A 27,186-nucleotide genomic window follows, 5' to 3' on the forward strand; every position below is an offset into this window, starting at 1 on the left:
CTATGTGAACTCTGTATGCATTTTATTCCTCCCTAATTCTGTCACCATCCTGGGAGGCAAACGTTTGCAGTATTATAACTTTAATAAGAGCTTAAATTGGGTTTTCAATGCAAAGCACAGCAATAGCTGTATAGTGGAAGGATTATTATAACTAAGCCCTATAAAAGTGAAAGAAATATTTATTGAATAGCACATGTATACATTTTAGCTGGAAATGTCTGTTGAATAACATCATGTACATTTATATTTTTTTAAGAGTTCCTGTCTGCAAGCAGTGTCTATAGGCTGGGAAGGAGGTGTTTATGTACAAACTTGTGGTCATACGTTACACATAGATTGTCATAAATCTTACATGGAATCATTAAGAGTAAGTTGATCTGCAATTCCAAAAGCTGTCTTGTATTGTTTGCACCTGATCTTGCTCCCATTTAAGTCAATGGGAGCTTACAACTAATTTGAATGGAAGCAAGACTGAGTCCTTTTTATTTTCTACATTGATGTGCAAGACTTTTTTTTGATCGTCTTCCAAATGGTGTATTTTTAACATCTCCTTTTTATTTCATCTTTACATTTTTGTAAAAAATTGATTTTGTATCTAATTATTTTGACCTACCAAAGCAATTATGAAGAAGAAAAGTTCAACAAGTTAATCTCATTGTTTAAAAATATTGTAATTGTGCCCTGTATATACTGTATGTCTCGTAAATTTTGGTAGAAAACTGTATTCCCATTTCATGGGTAAAACTTTTTATTTAAACTTGTTCTAACTAGTCAGGGACCCAGAAAGTTACAAAGGTAATTCTGTCAGTTTGCTGGAGACTGTCTCAGTATGGGGACTACCTGTTTGAAGCTCAAATTACACTTAGTCAGCCCTATTCCTGCAGTGCTCTCAGATGTGGGGATCCAATGAGGCACTTTGTGAAGATGAAAATGGGAAGTTACGTGCTGTAACTGAAGCTCCCTGAAACTGCCCCCCCCCACCCTCTATAGCTCCACACTCCTCAATGGACTCTAAAGCAATGTGGAAGAGTTCTGTTGTAGTCGAGAGGAACTGAGCCATTCCATCTGGCATGGTGCTCTCCAATGGCTAGGTTCTTGACCTGTGGACTATAGTGTGAACTAAGCTCAAGAATGTATTTCTCCTGGGACAGTAACTTCAGATATTTCCCATTACTGATAAGTAAATTTGCCTTTTGCCAGATGCAGAGTAATAAAGTTAATAAGGGAAACTTTCAAACTCTACGGCAGTTGCTAACAATCAACAATAAAAAATAAACATTAAAAACTACTTTAATCTCCCCATCCCACCCTAGCTGCGCTATTTCCCAATGATGGAAGGCTGTTGCAATGCCACAGGGTTCTCTGTTGCTGGTCATACCACTCCTTGTTCTGCCTGAAATAACATGAATCAAGCAGAGTAAGAGAAGTCCTCTGGTGAGTGCTTCATGTCCCACCCAGAATTTGTTCAAGCAAATCGGAGTGTCAGTTAGAGCTGATGCAGTCACTGTTTCTGTGGTATGGGAACAACATGAATATCTCTCCTTTAACTGTGTGACATTTTAACTATGGATTGTCTTGGACATTCTGGAATACTTGTAAATTATAGGGATATCATGAGACAGTCTAAGTAATTAGAGTGCTCTTACAAAATTCAGCGCACATTCGTATCATTCTTGGTTTACAGTTATTTGTAGATGGTCTATATTTTTATCTGTTAGATATTGTCTATGAAATTTCAAGAACACAATTGTGATCTTCACTGAGTTCATATGTATCTACTTTCTTTCTTTCTTTCTTTCTTTCTTTCTTTTTTTTTTTTAAAGAATGACCAGGTCCTCCAGGGTTTTTCTGTGGACAAAGGAGAATTTACCTGCCCCCTCTGTAGGCAATTTGCAAACAGTGTTCTTCCTTGTTATCCTGGAAACAATGTGGAAAGAAGCCTTTTGCAATGTCATAGTAACAAGAGTATGCAAGATCTTATAAAAGAGGTGGAAGAGCTTCAAGAACAGCTGGGAACTTTCCCAGTAAGCATCAGTGTAAGGCAGAAAGATCCTTGTTAATTTGCCTCTACCTTTCAACTTTGTTTCATATTTCTTTCTGTGATTTATTTAAATTATGAAACCACATTTTTCCTCCTCTTTCTGTATGGGAAAATTGTACTATTTTTTAATGGATTAAATGTAATCAAAACATTTTAAAGATTTATACCTTTTATGACATTACCTATTAAAAGTAAAAACAGAATTATGATCAAAACGTTACTAATATAAAAGTTTATTTTTGGAATAGTTTCTTCTTATTCTTTAATCCAATTCATTCTTGTAATTTACCTAGAACTGAATCATATTTCATGAAGCTCACTATTTTTTTTTCAATGTAAAACATGAATCCCTTGTAACTGGAAGCTATTTAAAGTATGTCAGTTCAGACCATGTAAGATTGTGGATTATTTGTTTTGCAAAGATGACAATTTACTCTACTTGTACATAATGTAGCCGCTTTATAGTGTCATTCAAAAAGATGTAATTAGATCTGTAAAATCATGTTAGTCTTCCAATCTCATAGGAAATACCTCTATTTAAAAGGTATTTCAAAGTAACAATACTTCAGTTTGCTAAGGATTGCAATTTTAAATGTGTTATTTTCAGGTACTTGTTGCACAATCCATATGCCCCATTGACTATACTTCAGGATAGCACAGACTAAAAATTCTATACATTATATGGACAAAACAGTTAAATTGCTTTGTCCATCTCCCTGCGTATTCAGAATATACCTTTCTACTAGACAAAAAAGTACGATAGCAGCTTTTAATACACATTTTTCATATAACCTATAAATGTTCTTTTGTATAGGTATAATGACAATGTTAAGCTTTGTAATTGTGTATTGCTTTTGACCAGATAAGTAAATTAACCTATTAATGCCTTTTCTTTTTTCGTAGTCTGAAACCAATCTTAGTAAGGAAATGGAATCTGTAATGAAAGATATAAAAAGTACTACCCAGAAGAAATATACAGACTACAGCAAGACTCCTGGATCACCAGACAATGATTTTCTCTTCATGTATTCTGTAGCTAGGTAGGTCCATTAAGCTGTTTTGACCATTCCTTTTGCATTTGTTATTAGTAATAGTGCCCAAAAAAATCATTAGTAAAACCCACCAAAATCCTGAGATTGGCTTAACAATCATGAGATTTAAAAAATAATAAAGTTTGGGTTCTTTTGATTTTCTGTTTTTTCAACATGTAGGGTGCCCTGAAGTAACATTTTTCACTCTAGGACAATCAGGGCTAGAATTTTATGGGGGAGGGGTTGTTTTGTTTTTGTTTTGTTTCTTAATGCAGTCTGAGTTTCTCATGTATTCACATAACTCCAACGGCTGGAGCTTTAAGAAAAGCACATATTATTGTGAAACTTGTCATAACATCACTAGTTGTATGAAGTGAATTATCTGTGTTGGAATAGACCTTATTTAACCCTTGTCTACTAAGAATAGCCAATCTAATGAGGTGGAGTGATAGGACCTGAGTTCTGCATATCCTCTGAAGGACCACATCTCCATTATCAAGGGACATAACCACCATGTCGGGGCATTGGCTTAGCACTGACCCAAAGGAATGAGATGTCGCTTCCTGAATCGTCAACATATCTTCCCATAGGTCATCCATTTATGTGTTGATTGGGCGTGACCCTACTTAATATGGGAGATTTGACTGGCTCTCAACACAAGTCGGTATGGTTACAGAGTGCTGTTCTTAGAGACTTACTTCTGTGGGAAAAGATACAATTAAAGCAAAATAGAATTTGCTAATCAAAAAGCCCGTTTAATTTCTTTCTGAGTCTAGCTCATTCAACATAATATCCTCTTTCCTCCCATGTTACAAAGTTTTCTTTTATGGTACTGCAGCTATTTAGTTTCTGCTTGAGAAATAGGAAAATGTTAAATAGCAATGATGTGACATACTAGTATGAGGACTAGCAAACTTTTCTCGGACAGGCAGGAAGCTCCTCTAGTGTGGCTGAGCAGGTGAAGTTTGACAGAAGAGCAATGGTTTCCACACAATGGTGAATAGCTGTACCCTTAGAGCAGTGGTCTCCAACCCTTTTACACACAAGATCACCTTTTGAATTTAAGTGCAACCCAGGATCTACCCTGCCCCTTCCCTGAGTCCCAGCCCCTTCCCCAAAGCCCTGCTCCGCTCACTCCATTCTCCCCTGTTGCTTGCTCTGCCCCATCCTCACTCACTTTCATTGGGTTGGGGTTCGGGGGGGGTGCAGGCTCTGGGCCAGGGCTGAGGGGTGTGGAGTGTGGGAGCAGGAGAGGGGTGCAAGCTCTGGGAGGACGTTTGGGTGCAGGAGGGGGCTCCGGGCTGGGGCAGAGTGTTGGGGTGGAGGAAGAGGTATGAGGTGCTGGCTCCGGGAGGGGCTAGGGGTTGGGGTGTGGGCACTTACCTCATGGGCCACTTACCTGGTGGCACTTACCTCAAGGGGCTCACGGTTGGCGGCGCAGCAGGGCTAAGGCAGGCTCCCTGCCTGTCCCAGTCCCATACCACTCCCAGAAGTGGCCAGCACGCCCCTGCGGCCCCTGGTGGGGGGCACTTGGCTCTGCGTGCTGCTCCTGCCTGCAAGCACCACCCCCACAGCTTCCTTTGGCCGCAGTTCCCCGTGCCTGGCGTACTTGCCACTTCTGGGAGCGGCGTGGGGCCAGGGCAGGCAGGAAGCCTGTCTTAGCCCTGCTGTGCTGCCGGACTTTTAGCGGTCGGGGATTGCGATCAACTGGCAGAGGCTCCAGGATTGAGTAGTCGATTGTGATCTATGAGTTGGTGACCACTGCCTTAGAGTGTGTTAAAAACAAAAGGAAAATTTAAGCAGTTTAGCTATGAACTCCTAAATTGTTACAACAGGATTTTATTAAAATGCGAATGCTAATATTTGATCAGCATCAATTTCTTTCAAAACCCGATTATGCTTGCTTAGCTTACCGAAATTGCTAAATTTACGGAGTTATGTGCAAAACGGAAATACTGGAAGGCAAGAAAATGACCAGTTTAAGGGTACAGGATCATAAATCTTACACTGCCTACATGATAGCCTAACCATTTATTCTTTATCAAGTGTAAAAAAAAATTGCATCAGAATTCACCTTAATTCCCAAAATAAATACTGTTCTTTCATCAGTAATCTCAGACGAGAACTGCAGCATTCAGTTGTTCTTAAAACACATTGATTCAGTCTCAAATGCAAATCCACACACACAATTTTTCTGTAAATCAATAAAGTTATACACATTTCTTTTTAAACGAAAGGCCTCAGTTGGATTCCTACATCTGGGTTCGTACACCCACACAGTGCACCATTGACTTCAATGGGGCTCAGTGGGGGCACAAATGTCTGCTTCCAAAGATATGACTGCAAGATCTGTCCGTATCTATACGAGAAAGAACAATGATGCGTAGTTTTTAAAACAATACTGATAACGTTTCCCATTTAATACTGTCTTTTAAAATGTTTGGAAATTGAAATCAAGATGATAAAAATCATGGGTCAGAGTCAAGGCTGTGTTGTGGTGAAATATGCATTGATAAAAATAAAGTGGACAGTATAAGACTTATGGACCAGGTTCTGTCCTATGCCAGTTGCCCTTTGTGCCTCTTTGGCAGCTTAAAGGGAACTTAAAGCTACCGTAAAAAAGTGCAGTTGGAGAGTTTGCTTGCATAGGGATTCACCTGGTTGTGTAAACCCAACTCTGTCAGCTCTGTACCGCCCACTTCTGGCCACTCCTCTTCCCCCAGTCTTCCCCTCCTCTTTGCATGGATTACACGCTGATTATCGCTGCCAGCATAATGGCCCTTAGATTATGCCCAGTATCAGGGGTAAGTGAGTGAGAAGAAAGATGGCCTAATGCCACCCACTTTTTTCCTCTCTTCCCCGACTGTGCACCAAACAGAGCCCTGGTGCATCTGTAGATTGATGAGCCTCTTGATATCCTTAATTAAACACTTCCTGATTTTGTAAGTGATGCAAAGGGTAAATATATTGTTATAATTTACCATAGCAACCTTAACTGGTAAAAGAAAGTTTTTGGTTTTGATATAGTTTCTAATGATGATTTTTTGTTAATACTGAATAACATTTTAATCCTCTTCTGAACAATTTCATTTATTGATTCCAAATATTTAAAGCTTTCATACAAATATTTTGCTGATTCAGATACAGTCATGTCACAGTAAAGATTCGCAGCCCTGTTGTGTCTATTATATATCCATAAAAACTAACTACTGTTGCATTTATTTATAAAACAAACTAGGCGATTAAATGGAAAATTATTTAAATTATTCTTTAAGAGTACTTCAGTTGTATTTTGTTTCATAATAGTTTAATGATTTTCTTGGGTCTTTTTGACATTGTAAGTAGAATATTTAGCTAATGTGAAACAGTAACTTTATTTTTATGTATGGTAAAGATAATTTCAAATTAAAAAACAGTTATAGTACACCCCCTCTAAATATATTCTATACACTATATTGTATACAAGGGTACACAGTTGAGGTTTTCTTGTCACTCTGTTTAGCTCATCTAATGAATATGTTCCTTGTGTGAAAAATGATTTGCTTAAATGCCTTTTTAAAATGCAAAATCCTGTTTATAATAATATAAAAGGTATGCAACATAGAAAATGTCAGCTGAACAAATTAAAAAGTAAATTGGACATTCCGTGTTTGTGCTAAAATCTAAATTCAGAATTCAGTGTTTCTCCTGTGAGAGTTAAAAATATCCCAGACCAGAACAGTGTTACATTGTTCCTTACACTGCTTTAGAGATAAATGACCTGAACATCCTTTAGGGTGGGGGAGATAAAATTCATTCCCTATCCATGGCTGTTCTTTCATCCTTTGGACTGGATAAGTGGTCGCTGCTTTCTGTTTCCCCTACATGGAGGTTTTCAGACCCTGGATCCAGCCACTCCATATTGTTCCCATACATGTGATATAGCATGGAGGTCCTTTGCCAGGTCTTCTGCAGCACTGTTAATTTCACTCTTAATGATTTAGGACTTGATTCAGCAATCCAGTGTGCACAGAACTGTCCTTGAATTTTATCTGTATAAGGACTATAGGGTTGGAATGTCTATGATCATAAACCTTTATTTTAAAAGCATTTAATTTAACCTTAATACACATAACATTAATAGAAATAAGAATATGTCTTATGTAGGTCAGCAGTTCACCTCCTTATCTGAAGCAGGATTGTTCTTTGTTGTACTTTTTCTAGCGTCTTGTTTTGTGTCGTTTTAAATGTCCATGCAATAGAGTATCCTCCACTTCACTGTTAAATGACAGAATTATACTCCTCACTATCAGGAAGTTTATCCTGGTATTCAGCCTAAATTTTTCCTTCTTAATCCCATCTCATTATTTCTCTGGCTGTCATTTCTCCTTGTAGCACACTAAATAACTATTCTGGATGTTTCTGCTATTTGTCGATTCTTACCTTCTTGCCCACTTTTCTCCTTTTGTAGTCTGTCTTAGTCAAACTATATATAGTTAGTTCACTATTATTATTATTTTGTTTCTGCCTGTGCAAAATACACTAGACACTGTGCAAACACGAAAGAGCTTACAATCAAAAACATGGACAGACAGAGTTGGGGTAATGGCGCAATGTAAAGTGGTCAAGATGACAATTGGCCACTTCGTAATAAAGCACTTTTCAAAAATATTTTTTGATTGTATCCACTGGACTTTCAGCCTTGCCGTTTTATTAGCCAGTGAATTAATCTATACATCTCTGAATCGTCTTGCCTTAATCAGCCCCATGTTCCATTGTCTGTCAGAGGACAGGCTGGGGTACTATCTGTAGTAAGAGAAATGTCCTTTCCTGCCTTCTCTAGGGAGACATCTTGCAGGTAAGAAGAAATTTTGAAGCAGAGCTGAGGAGAAGATATGGTATGCAATAGATGAAAGGGGCATTTGGGCAGCCATTTGTAAACTCCACATACTGAAAGTGTGGTATTATTGATTGGTTATGGTGTCCTGAGGTAGCCAGTGGTAGCAGTTCATTCCTTTCTGTAGCAGTGTGAATGCAACATGCTTTCCTCACCCATTACTCTCTTGCTGCCTAGACACATTCAAGTAGAGATAAAGGAATGGAAGTAGAGGGGGTATTCTGCAGCTGTTAACGGGGAGAGAGCTAGTTCTTGCCAGCTGTCCCAGTACAGAGACATTCCGTGGCCATTGCCTCCTGATCTGCGTGTGCAGCTGGAGAAGCAGCTACTTAGCTATCTGTAGAGGTCCTTTTTTTCTTTCGCCCAATCTCTTATCTTGCTACCTAAGTCTGTTCCTCCATTTGCGCCATTTCTCTCCCTCCACAGGCATTTATAGGCCTAGTACAGTGGTGTATGTATGTTACTTTTAATTGTAATAGCTCAATGTTGTACTGATGGTTGTCATTTGTGGCAGCATCTTGTAAACTGCTTCTGTCGCATCGCATGTGATAGATCTCTCCTTTGTTGATGTTTAGACAAAGCCATTGTTTATGCTGTCAGCTATGTATTCATTGACACACAGCTCTCCCCTCCCCCCTTTCACTTTTCACTGTCTCATACATGCTAACTTTTTAAAGAGGTGAGAGAGAGGCAATGGTAGTGGTAGTGGACTTTCCAATTCTAATACTTGTTCCTGTGAAAAGGTAGGAGAGGGGCTGGTTCCTCCAGACATACTTTCCATCCCTTTATCTGCCCCTCCTGCTCAAGAGCAGTAGCAGAGGGGTAACTTATCTATACCCCTGTATTACTCTGTGTTCTGATGGCTACTAAAAAACATGGCATCACATATATTTTTCAGGTTAATTGGAGTTCACAAACATGAGTTAAAAAAGGTCCCTTTCTTGCATCAGAAGGAAGCAAGAGCTGAGCCAAAGCAGCCCTCCCTTCTCAGTTTCTTCAGTGGGGGAGGAAGAGCAACCCAAATGAGGCTGTGCTTCCTACGTCCCTGCCCCAGTGAAAGATGGAGAGGCTGCACTTCCTTTTGCTTCTCCTCTTCTGAGAGATATGGTGTATCAGACTGGAAGTGGTTGATCTCTCTTACTTTTCACTGAGGGAGGTGGGATAGTGGAGGGTTCGATCAAGAGTCAAGTTTACTTTCCACGTCTCTTATTTAGGGTATGTCAGGTGTCCCTACTTTTCCATCAGTGACAGGAGATTAGATGGTAAGAGTTCAGCTTTACTTTTTTCCATCACTGGGTGATTGACTATAGGGGTTAACCAATACCTCAGTATGGATGGGAATGTGAATGGGGATGAAGAGAACAGGAAGTGAGGTGCAGGTCTCTGTCCAACAACTGAGCTGTGAACAAGGAGTTGGACTAGATGACCTCCTGAGGTCTCTTCCAACCCATATCTTCTATGTTTTCGGGTAATATGGGGAAAACGCCATGTAGAAAGTGCCTATTTATGGGAGAAGTGCTCTAGTCTCTCAGAAGATTGAGCATAATAGGGGAAAGCATTTCCCATAAATAAGAGCATGTTTGGAGGGGATACCTCACCAGAAGAGGGCTGGTGTTTCTGCTGTGGAGATACGATACACTATAAGGAGGTGCCTTACTCTCTTGGGAGGGAAAGAGAGTGAGTGTGCTGGGGGATTGCGGGAAGAGGAGGGCTGGGGAGGGATTGTCTGTCACCAGGACTCTCCTTCTGCGGAGCATAGTACTGCATGCATGTCTTGTTCTGTCAGATTTGTCCTTGACTTTTGCTTTTGTAAAATTGTATATATGTCTTAGTGAAAGGAAAATTGAAAATTCTAGATATGACATTTGTTCTTAAGAGATTGAGATAGTGTTTCTGATTAAATCATTTAAATAACATCTAGCAAATGTCTTGGTTTTAGTAGTAGAAGACTGCCATTAATTTACAAATTAGTCATCAGAAGATTTGTAGAAATAAAACATTTGTCTCATTTATATTCCAAAGAAGAACTAACACATGCTGATCTACACTTGCTGTTCTGCCCACTAATATGAAATCCCTGTCCTTGCTTCCTTGCTGGTAGGTTTTAGAAGTTCAGTGAGCACTGCAAATCGCCTGAAGAGTGGAAAATTCCCCTGTCACACAGATGCCCTTATCAGCAGCTACCAGATGGAGCTCTGAGTAGGAACATTATCAGTGTTAAATTGCTTTTTTTTTTTTCCCCTGGCTAGAGAGGATTAAAGCATTCCTTCAGAAATGGGTGGCATGAGCTGCAAATTTAGGGATATTAATATTTTGAAATGTTACTATTTTAGAAACATATGAAAGTATCTTTACAAACACTGTATATGAAGAATCCTGTAGTCTCTTAAACTGATAGAGCTGAAATTTTTCCAAAATATTTTATTTTGAATGAAGTATTTTTCTGTTCTCTTCATCCTGTAGTTTAGATTAAATATGCATATGCCTAAAATTCTAAAATAGGTTTTCTTGCAATTAATGATATTCAGTCAAATTATACTGACTCTAGAAATGGTTTATTTAATTTCAATTAAAGAAAAACATGTAAGGAAAAAGATTGCAGTTTGAATTAATTTAGCATAATATCACTTCAGAATAGTAATTTTGTCTTCCTATACCAGAAATGTAGGGATGCATGTTTATTTGTTAAAACAAACTTTCAGAAGACAAAATGTAAATTGCTTGATCAGTGTCTTGAGGGTAAACGGTAATACAGTACATAAACATCCAATTCCAAAGTCAAACATTGTTGTTGAATTTGGCCAAAAAATAATATCGAATCATCAGAATATTATAATATACTAAGAAGTAAAGTGTTAATGTGACATGCAGGGATTTCGTTGCACAACTCCCATCTCATACTAATGAGTTACACAGCTAAATCCCAGTGCCTTTCACTGAAAATTTACCTCCACGGCTTCCAATAACATTGCTATCAAACAAAGGACAGGGCTTCCATTGTAATGGAATTAAAATATTCTGAAGATGAAGTATCTGATTTATGTTGTTTATTTGTAAATTACTTAAAAAGTTCTGTGCCTCACAAAGGAAGTCACATGTTCTAAATATATCTAACTTCCTAAAATTTTGTTGACTTTGAGTTATAAATGGTCTTTCCAGGTTTGCACAAAAATTCCACTAGCAGCAATGAGTTGTGAAAATGTCTGAAAAAGATGCATGCTGCAAAATAAATATACTTAGTTATCGGTAATGCACTCACCACTGTAGTTTGAGTGCCTCATACAATACTTGCCAACCAAGCTGTTTAAATCAAAAAAGTATTCTATTTTGCTATTTTTAATGGTCAAACATTGCCTTGTTGTAACCACCAAGCAACTAATGTGCGGCGTTCTTCCCTATGGTATACAATGCGAGCTTATGGAAGCTCCTTTTTGTCTATAGACGCTTGAATCCTGAAGTTGCATCCTAATACCTTTATATATTTCATGCAGAACAAACTTGGAACTTGAACTGGTTCATCGAGGAGGCAATTTATGCTTAGGCGGGGCAAGCACAGCTGGAAAAAGATCTTGTTTAAGTAAGTTTAATTTATTGTGTGATTTAAATTATTTTAAAATTAAACGAGAACTGTGAAATTTAGCTTAAAATAAAGATGCTGCCTGTTTTTACATTTTAGCATATTTTCTAGGTGTACTGTGGTCAACTTTTTATTATTTCTATGCTAGAGTTTTTTCAGATTGTTAATTTTTTGTTTTTGTTTACTGTAATTTTGGTTAAGAGAAAACAGAAGTGTAATTTACAAAGATTATCCACAAAGAATATTCCTGTATTGTAAAGATAATCCGTTTAGAAAGCAAATATCATCATAACCATGTAATATCATTTGAATGATTTAAAATGATAAAAACAAAGCAGCTATAAGCGTTTTAAAAGCAAACGATAATGCTTATACAAAAGCAGTTTACTTTGCCAGAGAATTTTTGTACAACCCTGGCTGCTACTGCTGGTAAGTAAAGATATCCACAACTTTGGTTTTGTAACTCACACTAGATACACACACTGACTCTTTAATGGGGGAGCTGGTGGTGACACCTATATTTAGTTGTTTAACACTTGTCATGATAAAAACTCTTGTGACCTTTACTTTGAGAAGCTTTTACACTTCCATTATTTTCAGAAAGACCTTGCTGTTTGGCAAGGAGAGCTAAGTGCCTTTTTCTTTCTCCCATGAGTTCGCGGAGATATAAAGTGTTAAAAATGATCATTTCCCTTCTGTGGTTTACCTTTTTCAGGAAAATTTGGGCAGCCTGCCAAAATAATAACACAGCACGTTTTGAGGCCTGGCTCATGCTGCAGCAGATGCTGTCCTGGGAAGGCTAGGGAACTATCCAAGCGGCTATAGTTGAGGGACCCGGACTGTGCTAGGCTCTCCACCAAGACCGGCACATGGTCCCAGTGGCCCATGCCCATCTCTTGGGCGTCACATGGACCAGGAACTTACCCCAGCCCCTGGGGTGGGGTGTATGTGTGTGGCGGGGAGGAGGCCTGGGCTGGGCTGGGCTTGACTTTGTCATCCACAATCACTGCCAAGACCCAGCATCAGGACCCTGTGATTCATTCCCTTTCTTGGAGAAGTAGGGGTGATGGAGCCTTTTACCAGCCAATGTAGTTAATTCTGTAGCTTAAGTGGTTTGAAGTCTGTGTTGCATTGCTGAAGGCTTAGGTTCAGATTCTGCTGATAAGTGATGGGAGGGTACAGTTGCACATAATAGGATTTATGTTCACCTTTCTCCTTTAAAAAAAAAAAATCCTAGCATTTTAAAGTTAGGAAGCACCAGATTTACAATTATCCATGCAACCATAATTCTGCCCACTTGTGTATCTGCATTATGTTGTTTTTAATAACATAATCACGTACTATTTTCTACATAAAACCCACTGCCTCATTCAGTGCACGGGGTGGGTGAACAAAGAGGCAGAATTAAGATTGTGTGGACATTTTCTAACTTTCAAGTGCTTTGGTTTGCAATCTAAATAATGTTATTTTAACATCATTTTTTGAATGTAATGTACAATAAGCAGCATATTATCCAGTGTGTATTAGCAAAACATTTCCCACACAGCTGCAGAACAACTGCTTCTTCTGTGTAAGGCTTATTTCCATAGGAATTCTTGAAGTGGAGGTATTGTCTCATGGCTGGCGAAGATGACTATGGTTCTATTCCCAGTTTTGTTTCTGTCTGTGTTTGGGTACCTTGAATGAGTCATTGTGCCTTAGTTTATCCAAATGTAAAATTGGTATAATGGAGATTTTCTCACTGCCTTTTACCCACCTGTGAAACGGATATATTACCTCTCTCACAGGGTTGTTGTGATGCATAATATTTGTAAAGGGCTATGAATGGGTTCAAGGCTATGAACCTTGAATGGGAGTCTCTATATAAGTGAAAAGTATTTGTGCACTCGCTGGGACAAGGATTGCGTCTTGCTATGTATAGAAAGTACTGGATGTGTTTTGAGTGCAATCCATTAATAAATGACAGGTCTTTGATAGTAGCAATCTGGCCTTTTGGCCCACATGACTATCAGTGTCTGTTCATGCTCTGCCTTTTTAATGTTTCTCAGTTAGGGTAATTTTTTTTAATTGGAGAAAGTGGCCTATAGTGAGTAAAGGAATGTTTTTTATCTTGAGCCCTGAGTCTTCAGAAATATGAGACTTATCAGCCGCATAGTAGTACCACTTATGATTTTTTGATGTATGATAAAAGTGGAATGAACTAAATTCACCAGACCTTAAAGCACTGTAAAAATATTTGATGTTATATTAATATCAAAAGAACATATTGTTTTTGCCTATTTAAAAGTTTTGATAATGCATAGTCTCACTTTCCTTATATCAGTATTTTATCACCAACATCTGAATATCAGCCAGTGTTGAAAATCACCCTGATGAAATACACAACTGTTTGTGAACATACTGATAGTCTCTTAGGGCAGCATGTAACTTCTAAATTAATGGAATTTTGGAAAATTAATGGAAAAACAGTTGAAAAATAAACTGATAAGTTTGATGTATTTGAAAGGAAAGGTGAAGCAGTTTATGCCTCAGAAATATACCTTACTGAAGTAAAACTAAAACCCAAACAACAATGAGGATACCTATTTTATCATTTAAATGGAAAGTTTCCAGAGTGTTTTTTGTAGTGGGCTCTTCAAAAGAGCACTCAAACTGTAGCTTTTATTTAAAACAAAGCACAATTTAAAAAAAAAGAAAAGAAAAATGTATATGAAAGACATCCTCCCAAGGGTCCTGTATGTAATTTAACGAATAAGTTCTCTCTTTCTCTCATACCCAAGGTTAAATACAGATGATATGCGTAAACTAGTACACAACACACGTTTCATTAAAAATGGTTAAGTTACAGTACTTTAAAAGGTTTTTCTGATAAACTCCTGATTAACCACTCAGCCTGTCAGAAGCTGACTTGAGAAGTTTGCACTGAATATTGTGATAGAGTAAATAGTCTCACAAACAAAACCTTAAGATTTCAATCCAGATTCATTTTCATATATGACAGAATTTTTTAGTAGAGGGTTTTTGGACAAAAACAATTAATAGTTTTATATTATGTTATGAGAGTTTGGACCATGTCACACGCAAGAGGGGAAAGAAAAGACTTTGAAATTAAGTTCTGGTAATATTGTTACATACCCTAAAATGTTGTTGTTTTTCTACTTTTTTATAAATATAATTGCATATTTCCTAAGCTTGCATTGCTATTTTTATCAATATTATATACTGAAATTTAACCTGCCCATAGTTCAGGAAATTTGAAAAAGGGCTTTAGATGCTTCAGTTGAAATGCACTATTTAAACTAAGATCATGTTGTTTTAAATAAACAAACTACAAAACCATGAATGCCATCTAATTATTGTTAGCTCATTCACACGCTATTTATATTGCATTCATTAAATTGGTAAAAAAGCTTGGATTGTCAGCTAACTGGAAAACTATTCAGTCACATTAAATCTTGCAATAAAATAGACTCCTGTTTAAATGTAGGTCCTCCTAGAACAGAATCACACTGGACTTGAGTTTGGTATTAAAATGTTTAGCTTTGAACAGTAAGATTTTGACTAATGAGAAGAGAATTGTTTTTCCTAGTTAGTAGGTTTTATGAAATGGTGTTTAACTTAATGAGACTGTTCTGTCCTCAACCTCCCATACAGAGAGAGTCCATTCAGGCCATTGGGATGTCTGTGGACTGAGTGAAAATATGTCCCTCAAGTGTATGAGTTAGCTGTAGCCATAAAACAGATGCTGCACTTTTTAAAAAGGGGAATTCTTGTTTTTCTCTCTATATAGTCATTTTACAAAATATAATTTAGAAACATAAGCCTGGCAAAATTCTTCTTGTTTGCCATGTGTAAATTATCCTTCCATAGTCCTGTATTTTGTTCCATTTTTTTAAAAAAAATGTACTTGCAAAATACCTACAGTTTCTTCATTATGTAGATAGAACTGAAACACTTTTTTTTCTTATTTAAAGATGAAATGATTGCAGGCAAGCCATTTGTTTCCCTATGTAGGAATTTAATACTATTTTGAGTTTAATCTTATTCTTAGGAAATATAGGCTTTATTTGTGCAGTACTATACTAACTTTGTGGTCTTTCTAAACCTGCTTCTGTTCAGTATAGAACAATTACAATTCATGACAATGTAAGCCCCCACAGATCTTTCTTTTGATTCTCTCACAGCTTTGGTACTGAGGTATCTCTCTTGTGATTAAGCACACCACTCTGTATTAGTCTTGTAACAACTGTAAAGTTCGTCGATAAGATAGTGCAGAAAATGGAATATGGTGTCCCAGGTGAGCTATTACAGCAGCAAGAGTCAGTGAAGATGGTGGGAACAAATAGGTCAAGTGCTGTTTTAGTAGATTGCACCATGAGGGCAACTGTACTTGGGAAGTAAAATTAAGAATGATTAATGTAGCTGCTAGAGTCAGTGACTGAGCCAATGTGACAATAATGATAAAGGAAATCTGGCCATGTAATTGTCATTTTAAGGTTTAAAAATGTTGTGAATTTAAGAAAATATATGCTTGTATACAGTATAAAACACAAACATGCAGGTCAAGGCCTCTTTATCTTACATGTAGGTTCTTTTTAGAAGTGGTGTGACATTAGGCATTGATAGCAACATGACATCAGAGTTCTTGAAATGTTGTGGTTAAGGAGAAATAATTATGTCCTCTAATATTTGTACAGATTTTATTTTTTACTTTGGAATATTGTAAAGGTTTATAAAAAGCTCAGATATCTCAATTGCTTTTTTTTCTAGGATTTGGTCAGAAGAATGCAGAATGGAATTCTCCTGTCCTATGATAGTAATGTTATGTAATGTGATATGAAATACCTTCTTTCTTCTTATGTAAATAACATATGCTAAGGAGAAAGGGATATGAAAACAGAGATGTCATCTTCTTGAGTTTTTTATAAATCCTATTGATTCCTTCAATGTCTAAGTAGCAGTGTTCATCTTCTAATGTAGTACAGACATTTTTGATCCAGATTCTCTCTTCCATCTGTCTTCTCTACTACGTTCTGATGTTCCTTTGATGTGTGTTTCATTATGGTATCTCTCTAATGTCCATAAATATCACAAAAGCCTATTTTTCCATATTTCTTGCTTTCCTTAAGTAGTTGTATTTGCTTATCTTTTCCAAGTAACTATTAATTCAAAGTGCCCTGATAGCAGCAGGTGGCGATAGGAAAATTCAACAACATTTCTGATCTCAACCTGGGATGAAAGCTCATTTCTGGTGTAGGCTTCCTGTCAGAGCTGACTGTGAGAAAGCCAAAGGAAACAGTGATCTCCCTATGAGCTTACAGCACCAGTTTTTTAAATTGGAAGGAAATTCACATGTATATGAATATAGGAAGAGTATTTGGGACTCTTGTAAGCTGTCCTTAAAATGAAACGCTCAATACCTTCTTATCCTTGTATAGCGGTCCTAAACAATGAAAAACTGTCTCATTAGGTTGTTTCTACCTCCTCTCTAATGGCTCTTGTTCAGTTTAGAGCTCAGCTTTCTTGATACACAGCTAGCTTTCTTGATACACAGAATTTCTTAAGCACTGGAAACAAATGGCATTGCAGAGGTAATAAGTATGCTCTCTATTGAACTCTGTACCAAGTTCCTTAGCCAAATCAAATGATAGCTCTCGGCACCATCCTTGGATCTGACCACACTGCAATTTGTATCCACCATCCAGAGATGGTGTATGTTGTTTCTTCCAGGAAAGTAATTTGGTTCTTGTATCATTCTCCCAGTGTAGATTGTATCATTTCCATCTTGCAGAGTCTAGTAACGTGAGCACAATTGAGTAGACTCCCAGCTAACTTCATACAGAAGTCATAGAAAAAGGTAAAACTCTCTTTCAGCTACTTCCTGGTCCTTTGCTACTATGAGCATCTCCAGGTGTATGCAAACATTCCTGTTGCTGCTGGCTCCTCAGCCATCTGGGTGTGCCCGTCTCCCCTTTTGCCTTCTTCAGTCACAGCTGGTAGTCGTGTCTTGACACTGATTTCAAGAAAGCCAAAACCTCTGTCGAACCTAGATAGCTCCCACTCAGCTTAACCACCGAGGTCAACTCTAAAAATATAGGTTTCAGAGTAACAGCCGTGTTAGTCTGTATTCGCAAAAAGAAAAGGAGTACTTGTGGCACCTTAGAGACTAACCAATTTATTTGAGCATGAGCTTTCGTGAGCTACAGCTCACTTCATCGGATGCACTAACCAATTTATTTGAGCATGAGCTTTCGTGAGCTACAGCTCACTTCATCGGATGCAATGCAATGCATCCGATGAAGTGAGCTGTAGCTCACGAAAGCTCATGCTCAAATAAATTGGTTAGTCTCTAAGGTGCCACAAGTACTCCTTTTCTTTTTTCTAAAAATATAGCAGCAAAAAGCATTCTTTATCACATAGCAAAGAGCCCCACTTGCTGGTTGCTAAGAAGTCTGACATATCTTCTATACTCGAAGAAGGAATCTAAAAAGAAAGCCAATGATATTCTTCAAAGAAAAAGGGAAAATTTCTCCCTCATCCTCTCTAAAATTGATCTCCTACTGTAAGGACACCACTCTGAAGAGTTTTGGTCCAGAGGATATTAGCTATTTAATCAGTGTAGTGCTCAAGGCCTTAGATTTGTCTGACAGTGCTGCATCATCTATTGCCTAAAATAAAAAGGATTTTCCTGACCTTCACAGAAAGGAAAATCTTTCTCAGTATTTCCAGTCTACAGGATCAGTGATGACTGGGAAGACAGACGGCAAGTCTTTCCTACTGAAGATATTAAGGCTAACTAAGCTCTATAAAGAGAAAAAGGAAATCTGCGACTCCTTGTTAAAAATCAGTACTCTAGCCAATGTCTCCAGTAATGATCTACATAGAGTCCTGACCAGGAGGTTGAGGGGAGGAGTGCAATAGTGCTACTGGTTTCATGCTGCACCTGAAACCAGAAGCACCTACTATGCTTCACTTGCAGAGGACTGCTTGTTGCCTCCTGCAAGCTGTCCCTGTTAACACTGGAAATATGAATAATAGTCTTTGGAACAGGGAGAAAAAAGGTCAGATCAAGAAAAGTAAAGTCAAAACAGAGACTTATGAGCATTACAGCAAAACAGGTAATATTTATCTGTATTTAAAAATACAAATGTGAGAAGAATTGAGGATAAAAATGTGCTCCTGACTTTTGAAGGGTAAAATAAATGTGAGCCAAACATGCAGTTTTTCATCACTCGTACAGCACCTCCTCCATTCCGTATGTAGAATGTGATACCTCATGTGAATGAAGTTTCTAAACTCTCTTTGGCAAAAGACAATGTTAAATAGCTATGCAAAGTTTCTGTGTAGGGCAGAAGAAGAGTTCCAAACTAAACAAGAAGAAAATGTGTAGCTTCAGTAAATTTCATGTCGATATTGTAAATTTAGCAGACATTGGATACATCTTTCCATTCACCTATCAAAATCATATGTAATCATCTCTCCAAATTAGTTTAGTTTGTCCTGTGTATAGATAGAAATGAAAGATAAAAACATGTATGGGACCATCTTTTTCTGTCCTCCTGTGGAATCAAAAATGTATACCAGTATTCCTTAATATTGAAAATAATAAAGGATGTGATTACAGCAGCAAGTGCTGGTGATGTAGATATATATAGAATGTTATCCTTGATATTTGAGGGTGAGAACATCAGAAGACTATTCTCTAGCAGCTTCAGTCCCAAAGCAGTGGTAGTGTCTTTTCTCTCCAGCTGCTCTTTTGAAAGTGCTGACTCTGATTAATTCATCTCTGCTGTTTCACAGTAAGAAAACACTGAAAGCAGAGCTGGCATGGGGCAGCTGAAAAGAACAGACCCCTGGTAGCCGGTTAAGTATTTTTTTTGAGCAAGATAATTTTTGAGGGGAGTGTTTGGTAATAAATTACCATGAATCAAAGTCAAAACTGACTGTAAATGTAGATGATGTTTTGTTAAGTATGTTGCATAGTTTGTGCTCATAAATAGGTACTCTCTGAAAACAAAAACAATCTAACTCTAACAATTTGTTTACATTTGGTCAACTTAATTGGCTGTAACCTCACTCATGTATTATATGAGGAAAAATAGGAGAGTCCAGTTTACGTTGTCCTATACCATTCATTACATTGTAAACCTGTAGTTTTTTGTACTTCTAAGATTTAAAAAAAATTAACAGACTTTTTCAAATAGCTTGAAGTATATTAGTTTGGAGATTCCAGGCCAGACCCCTCACTTGCTTCTGCACACCATCATCGCTGCTTGATGACTTTGTATTATTCCTGGGAGAGGGGCCCATAAGAAACACTGTTGTCTGTGGGGGTGTCTGGGATGCCTGTTGAGTTATGGCTGTCATCTTCTTGCTGCTGGAGAGTAGTTAGGGTGGCTCTTTAATGATTCATTGTCATTTAATATGTTGCTTTTGCTTCTTAACAGAAGAGGCTGTAGTTTAGATCTTTAAGACAAAGTCTATGGAAAATGAGGTAACTGCTTTTTATAGGCCTCTATCCACACTTTGGTGAGGTGCAGTCATGGCAGAACACAGTATATAAAGGCAGATAAATTTTGCCTTTGTGTAGCCCCACATGGACTTCCACGCCATCACACAAACACATAAGCAGGAAAACTTTCGGAGTAGAATAGCAGGAATGTTGTCATTTGAATATTGATGTATCCAAGACAAGCCAATTTTTGTGAAGAAATGGCATATCATGCCTTTCTCTGTTCTCTCTGTCCTTATTCTCTTGCTTTTCATAATCACATAGTCACTGCAAAGGAGTAGTAAAAAAAACAAATGGCCACTTCAGGATTTCATTTTACTAAACAGTGAAGAATATTTAGACATCAAGAAGAGACTCAGAAACCATGTCTTTTTGCTACTGTGTTCCCATTAGGGGGCAATGTATTCTTTTGTTACTCTAAATCTAGAAAAAAACACTCTATGCTTGTGCTCCATTGACATGGAAGAATTATTTTTATATTTTAAAATAGCATTGTAGAAAATTTTTCATTCAAAAAAAATCCAGCAGAAGCATTGCTTATTTTTGCCTATCTTAGACTGAATATCCTGCATCATATTTATATAGAACAGAAGTAGGTAGTAGGATTGCTGTCTCCTCGATCCATCACAAACTAACAAACCCTAAGATTTTGTGTTTCATAAAGCTTTTGGTAACAAAAATGTTTCTGTTCAGATTAGTACTACAATACAACACGCCCTAATTTCACAAACATATAGCCAGAACATACAAATAATAAACCCTCTGGTGCTAGAATTTGATGCTTGACCAATTCATTTTATGTTAAATGTAAGGTTGGAAAATAGTCAATATGGGAACAAAGAGTTAATTACTCTGAGCACATTTCTGCCTCGGTGCTCCTTTCTGTTTGAAGCAAGGAGCAGTTTAATGTAAATTATCATGTTTTCTATTTTTTTTTCCTTTAGACGAGAAAGGAGGAAACCAATAGTTTTGTGGTGTTCATTTAAATAAAAAGAAATTAGTATAATTTTCTGAAAGATCAGTATATTCTTAGGACATTGAGAAATCTGTCAGCAAAACAACATTTTGTTATAATTTCTTGCTAGGAGAAATGAGGGTTTATTTTGTCCTCATTGACTGACTTTATTCAGAAAGCAGGTGACAGCAATCAGTTCCAGTGTCATCTACATCTTCAATTATTTTACAAACCCCGGGAACTAATTACAGCCCTCAGGCTCTGGCAGAGTCAGCTGACTTTAGCATAAGACTTTTTTGGCGACCAAATATCTCTGAGTAATTATCTTTTTGTGGAAAATAAATTAATAGCTACTATTTTTATTTAAATATGGAGACCTGTAGATGTGTGTGCAGGTGGAATGGGGGTTGCAGAAAGAGAAGAAAGGAGCGAGATTAAACATGAAGCAAGAGAAAAGTAAAATAATAGAGGAGAAAATGGGAGAGAGGATTGAACAAAAAGGAAAAATTGAAGGGAAGTAGAGGAAGAGAGAGTGAAAATAAGAAGGAACCATTATTTAACTTTACAGAAAAATTGGGGGGGGGGGTGAGACACTGAAACAGACACAGCAGAAGACACCAATATATAGTGTAGAATGAAAGAAAACATGTAGTGAAGGAAGGGAAAACTGAGCCAAATTATGGGAAACCTAGAGAGTTCATTTTTTAAAAATAGGACTTTCATATCAACACATTACAGTAGAATAGCATATACACTTTCACTAGGGATGTAACAGTACAACAAACATACAAGAAGTAATTGAAAGGGCTTCAGGGCGTCTCAAAACCTGCAAAATGTAAAAATCTGAAGATGCTGCCTGCACTAATTGTGACTGCCAGCCTAAGTTACATAACAAAGAGGAAATCTGAAAAAAGAGCAGATGGATGTAGTCCAAGTGAATAGTTATCTGTAATTCATGAATATATTAGTTTGTTTCTATGGACCAATTGTACAATTCGCATCTATGTGGCAATAATCACATTTAATATATGATTCTGTAATAACTTACATTAATAACATAATAGTGTCTTTTGTTCAAAAGGATTCAAAAAGTATTTTGAAAATAATCATATATCTCCGGGGCCCTTGAAATACAGCTGCATCTGGGTTGGAGGGTGACAACAAACTGCACAGCGCATTGCAGAAATGTGGGCAAAATAGTGTCCTTAAGAAAAATACCATGCTATCTGTAATGTCAATGCAAAGTAGGCAGAAACTTTGTTTTTAAAGTCTTATCCAAAAGATGACTGCATAATAAACTGGTGGCACTAAAAGTTTCTACCCTCAAAAGATGAAGGGCTGAGTTGACCCAGCTGGGATCTGAACCTTTGATTCCAGGAACTTTAGGAATTTTAAACCGTAGACATATGGAATACAAGAAGAGTACTTCAGATACGAGACAAACAAATGAGAGCATGGTATCACTGTTATGAATTGGGGCTATATCTATGCAACTCATGAATTCTGATTGATATTGTGAAGTTGTATTATGAAAATCTGCTGTGTCATGAGTAACCGTCAGCAACAGTGCACAATAAGGATGACAATTCCGCAGGGCTGGCCAACCTGAGCCTGAGAAGGAGCCAGAGTTTACCAGTGTACATTGCCAAAGAGCCACAGTAATACATCAGCAGCCCCCCATCAGTTCCCTCCCCGCCCCATTCCCAGCACCTCCCGCCCACTAGCAGACCCGCCAATCAGTGCCTCCCCCTCCCTTCCCGCACATCCCGATCAGCTGTTTCGTGGTGTGCAGGAGGCTCTGGTGGGGGGGAAAAGGGAGGAGTGAGGACATGGCAGGCTCAGGAGAGGGGGTAGGGAGGGGTGGAGTGGAGTGGAGTTGGGGCCTGTGGCAGAGCCAGGGGTTGAGCAGTGAGCACCCCCTGGCACGCTGGAAAGTTGGCGCCTGTAGGTCCAGCCCCGAAGTCGGTGTTTATACAAGGAGCCGCATATTAACTTCTGAAGAGCTGCATGTGGCTCCGGAGCTGCCGGTTGGCCACCCCTGCAATACTGCAGCCCCCCCTACAATATCCCTGAGACCCCCACATGACACCCTTTAGAGCTCGGACCCCCACAGTTACAACACCATGAATTTCAGATTTAAATACCTGAAACAGTGAAATTTACAATTTTTAAAATCCTACAACCGTGAAATTGACCAAAATCTCTGTGGCTGCTGGCTGGGAGCCCAGCTTTTAAGGCAGTACCACTACCAGCAGCAGCAGTGCAGTAATAAGGGTGTCATGGTATTGCCACCTTTACTTCTGCACTGCTGCTGGCTGCGGGACTGCCTTCAGAGCTGGGCGGCCAGCCAGCATGTGCCACTCTCCAGCTGTGAAGGCAGCGCAGAAGTAAAGGTGGCAATACCTCGACTCCCTACAGTAGCGTTGTGACCCCCACACAACCTCGTTTTGGGTTGGGACCTCCAGTTTGAGAAATGCTGGTCTCCACTATTAAATCTGTATAGTATAGGGTAAAAGTACGCAAAAGACCAGATTTCACAGGGGAGACTGGGTTTCACGATCCGTGATGTGTTTTTCACGGCCATGAATTTGGTAGGGCCCTAGGTATAATCCCTTATGCTTAGAAACCCAGTGAAGTTATGAGAGAGAATCTTGTAGACCTGTCACTAAAGCATCATTTATAGCATTCTAGAAGACATCAGGTTTTGTAGAAGATTTCGGAAATAAATGGTGCTAAACTGATATAAAATATTTTAGATATATTTAACAAAATTATCTTTTTTTCCTTCACCAATTCAGATCAACTGTTCCATGTTTTGGCCATGCACATGCGGCTTTACAGCATTGACTCTGCATATAACCCATGGAGAAAATTAACACAGATAATGCAAGATAGGAATTCACAGTAAGTATTTTAAAATACGCAACATCAGTATAGTTCTTTGGACCAAATGGTCCCTTTCTGAAACTAAAAATCTTTACTTGTCAACAATCTGAATGGCCAAACGTGTAAGATACAAAACTTAATGTCTAACACACAGTGTATTTCTTTGCAGAGAAGAAATTTTCAAATTTGTTTTATACAAAATATTAGAGATTCATATTTGTGATTTTAAAGTAATACTGTTAAGACAAGTAGGCCCAACATTAAGGATGGTAGGAAATTGGGCTTATAATTTTCTGTACATTTTGATCTTTTAATTAAGATAGCCAGGGACAATGGAAGCAACTCTTTTTGTTACACTTTAAGATTCCATTTATAAATGGTTTATAAAGAGTTAAATAATTAATAGATGTTATAAGAATGTTACTGACATAAATAGTATATGTCAGAAGTATATGTTATAGGCTAGAATGTGTCATAGTTTATTATAAGCAGTTTATTGACCTGTTGGACTTTATAACAATTGATTAACCATATATTCAAACATCTATAAATCACTTATTAACCCTTTTGAAACGATTTCAAAATGGAATTTTGATATAAAATGTGACCCCATTTTCTTTGAGGTACTTTATCCTAATTTCTCTTTTATACTTCCTTCCTTCACATTGTGGTTATCCTCATGAGAGTGCCTGAATCCAATAGTAAAAGTTGTCCGAATATTTAATTAAAAGAAAAATATAAAATTAAATTAATGGGAAATCCCCAGATACCTAGCAATAAACAGTAGGGAAGAAAGCATGGAGGTTGTGTACATGCAAAGATGACAAATAGCCAAATGGTGGAGGAGCTGGAGAGGAAATCACTTGGTTAGAGACAAGCAAGAAAGGGAAAGAGTTGTGAATGGTCCTGGTCTGAATTAACCAGAGTTTCTTGCTCTTTTGGGCACACTGCAAGGCCTACTTTTTCTCCCTGGCTTTTGGGAGGGTAGAGGTTTGAAAAGCTGGGCAATAGGGAGATCTGTGAGGAGACCAAGAAAAAAATTTATGCTAAAATATTATTCTTTATTAGAACAATTAGAACAATCTGTTCAATTATTTGTATTATTTAAATGATTGTCAAGGGCATCCGGAGCTTTGAATTGATGCTCTTTTTTTGTGGCAGTAAAATCTGTATATCTTCTCTTTGTGGAGACTCATATTTCTGCTTTTCCTCAATCTCCGTACCTCTTTTTAGTGAGAGGGGGTGGGAAGGGTCTGCTACCACCACTACTGAGAGTGGTGGGAAAGGCTAGGTTCTTCCTTCTTTGAAACCACATTGGTTCTTGATCCCCCAAGGGAGCAGCTAGTAGCACCGGAAGGATGCTGAGTCCCTCCTTCTCTGCACACCGAGCAGTGTCCTCATAGATGAGCTGCTCCCCTGTGGCCATATTGGATATGTCTACACAGCCTATAGCATGAGCCTCGAAGCCAAGGTCGACAGCCTGGGGTTTACAGAGCTTGTGCTAGTGCATTAAAAATAGCTGTGTAGATGTTGCTGCTCGGGCTCTGAAGCCTAGCGAAGGGGTTGAGCTTCAGAGCCCGAGCTGCAACTTCAAAGTGCTGTTTACATGGCTATTTTTAATGTGGTAGCTTGAGCCTGAGTCTTTCAACCTGGGCTTGGCGGCATGCTGCCACCGGCTCTGTAAACATACCCATTGACAGTTCTGCAGTCTGAGTGCTTCTCCCCTCTCCCTATTGCTAAAGTTTGGTCTGAGAGCTTCCAGTAAATGGAGGACTGGTGGATGAATGGCTTGTGGGCCTTCAAAACTGATCTTGGATGACTGTGGCAGGGACTGTTAGAATTTATAATATTTAGGAAAAATCATTGTAATGACCAGGCCTGCTTCTAGTTAAGCATTTGCTGCCTTTTCTCTTGGATATGGACCTGGTTACAGTAAAACACACCTGAGTGTGATATCAGGATTGGATTAGTGCAATGTGCTCTGCATGAAGAACGCTTGAAAGTTACCTTTCTAAAGTTTTCTCCATATATTACGATTTCCATACTGATCTCTACAAACTGTCATTGGTCAGCCAGGGATAGCCTATCCATCTGTGAAAGGCGTTGTGGGTACTGCTTGTGCATAATTTCATAATATTAAAGTTTAACAATGGGAATCACAAATGAAGGATTACCTATGTCTGTGGAGAGGTATTAGGGGAGAAGAGGGAGATTTGGCTATGAGTGGCTATGAGATTTTTTTTCCTATTTGAGCTTTTGAATCAATTGAAAGATTTCATATCTATGTGACATAGCAAACAAGCCCCATGGAACCTGTACAGGTTTATACAGAGCCTGTTTATGGAACTTAGAGCCCTTAGTGATTATGGAGCTATGGGCCGTACTAGATACTGTGCTCAAAAACCTCTTAGATAAGTAGTTATAGATGCAGCTGGTGGTATAATAGGTTTCTTACTTCTGAAACTGATGTTTCCTGGTTTTCTAAATATTTACTGTAATTAGTGCTGACAGGTTCAAGTTTTCCAAGTGTTCTTGTACCCATTCTTTATCTATTTTGCAAGGTGAACAGCCATACAAGAGGAACTCTGCCTTGATTACTCCATTATACTACGTGTGTAGAATTCAAGGTGTTGGTTTTAACCTGTAAAGCACTAAGTGGTTCAGGACCTGTTTACCTGAGGGAGAGCCTTTCTCATCATGCCATATTACCACAGTTCAGATCAGCAGAGGAACTCAAGCTTGAGCTCCCTCAGTAGAAATGAGAGGGAGCTGCTGGCTGGACATTCTGTGAAGGTTCCTCAATTTTGGACTGTTTCCTGCTTTGGTCCTCCGGAGCTCAGATTGGTAACCTATTGAGCACACTGCAAACCCCATCTTTTTTCCTCTCTACAGCTGTTGAGGAAAGGGTGGCAAAGGAGGATATATTTGCAGCCAGCCTTTTTGCGTTATTTTGTGATTTTAATTTGTAGGGTAGGCACCCGGAGCACAATATGAGCTCCTGTAATTACACTTTTGGAATTTGAAGAAATAAATAAAATCTTCAAGTGAACTACGACATATTGAGCATGTGTGATCTGAAGCTGCTTCAAAATTCACAGCGTCTTTTGAAAGTGCATCTTTTTCAGATACAGTTGTAAGAACTCAGCTAATGAGAAGGTGATTTACTACAACCTGCAGAAGGTTAGAAGGTTGATGGAGAAATATCAGTGCAGACTTAGGAAATGGATTGTACTCTGTCATTTTGAGTCTAACTAAGCATTTTAGTAATTTAAATCATCATCTTTCCCAGGTCAGGACTCTCCCAGTAG

At 38.2% G+C, this 27,186-nt stretch overlaps 1 protein-coding gene across 6 annotated transcripts in view; it reads left to right on the forward strand.

Moving 5' to 3' along the window:
• UBR3 (ubiquitin protein ligase E3 component n-recognin 3) overlaps positions 1–27,186 on the forward strand; it is a 207,312-nt gene that overhangs the window by 133,491 nt on the left and 46,635 nt on the right. For 3 of the 6 annotated variants that reach the window (XM_073305785.2, XM_073305780.2, XM_073305782.2), the window contains 5 exons: positions 257–367; positions 1,824–2,036; positions 2,945–3,081; positions 11,440–11,525; positions 23,791–23,896. In XM_073305785.2, coding sequence (XP_073161886.1) covers positions 257–367; positions 1,824–2,036; positions 2,945–3,081; positions 11,440–11,525; positions 23,791–23,896 — 653 coding nt within the window. The remainder of the gene's footprint in view (positions 1–256; positions 368–1,823; positions 2,037–2,944; positions 3,082–11,439; positions 11,526–23,790; positions 23,897–27,186) is intronic. The other 3 variants (XM_073305781.2, XM_073305784.2, XM_073305786.2) reach the window with 2 other exon arrangements.

This window comes from Lepidochelys kempii, chromosome 11 (assembly GCF_965140285.1).
Source record: "Lepidochelys kempii isolate rLepKem1 chromosome 11, rLepKem1.hap1, whole genome shotgun sequence".
Lineage (NCBI taxonomy): Eukaryota > Metazoa > Chordata > Testudines > Cheloniidae > Lepidochelys > Lepidochelys kempii.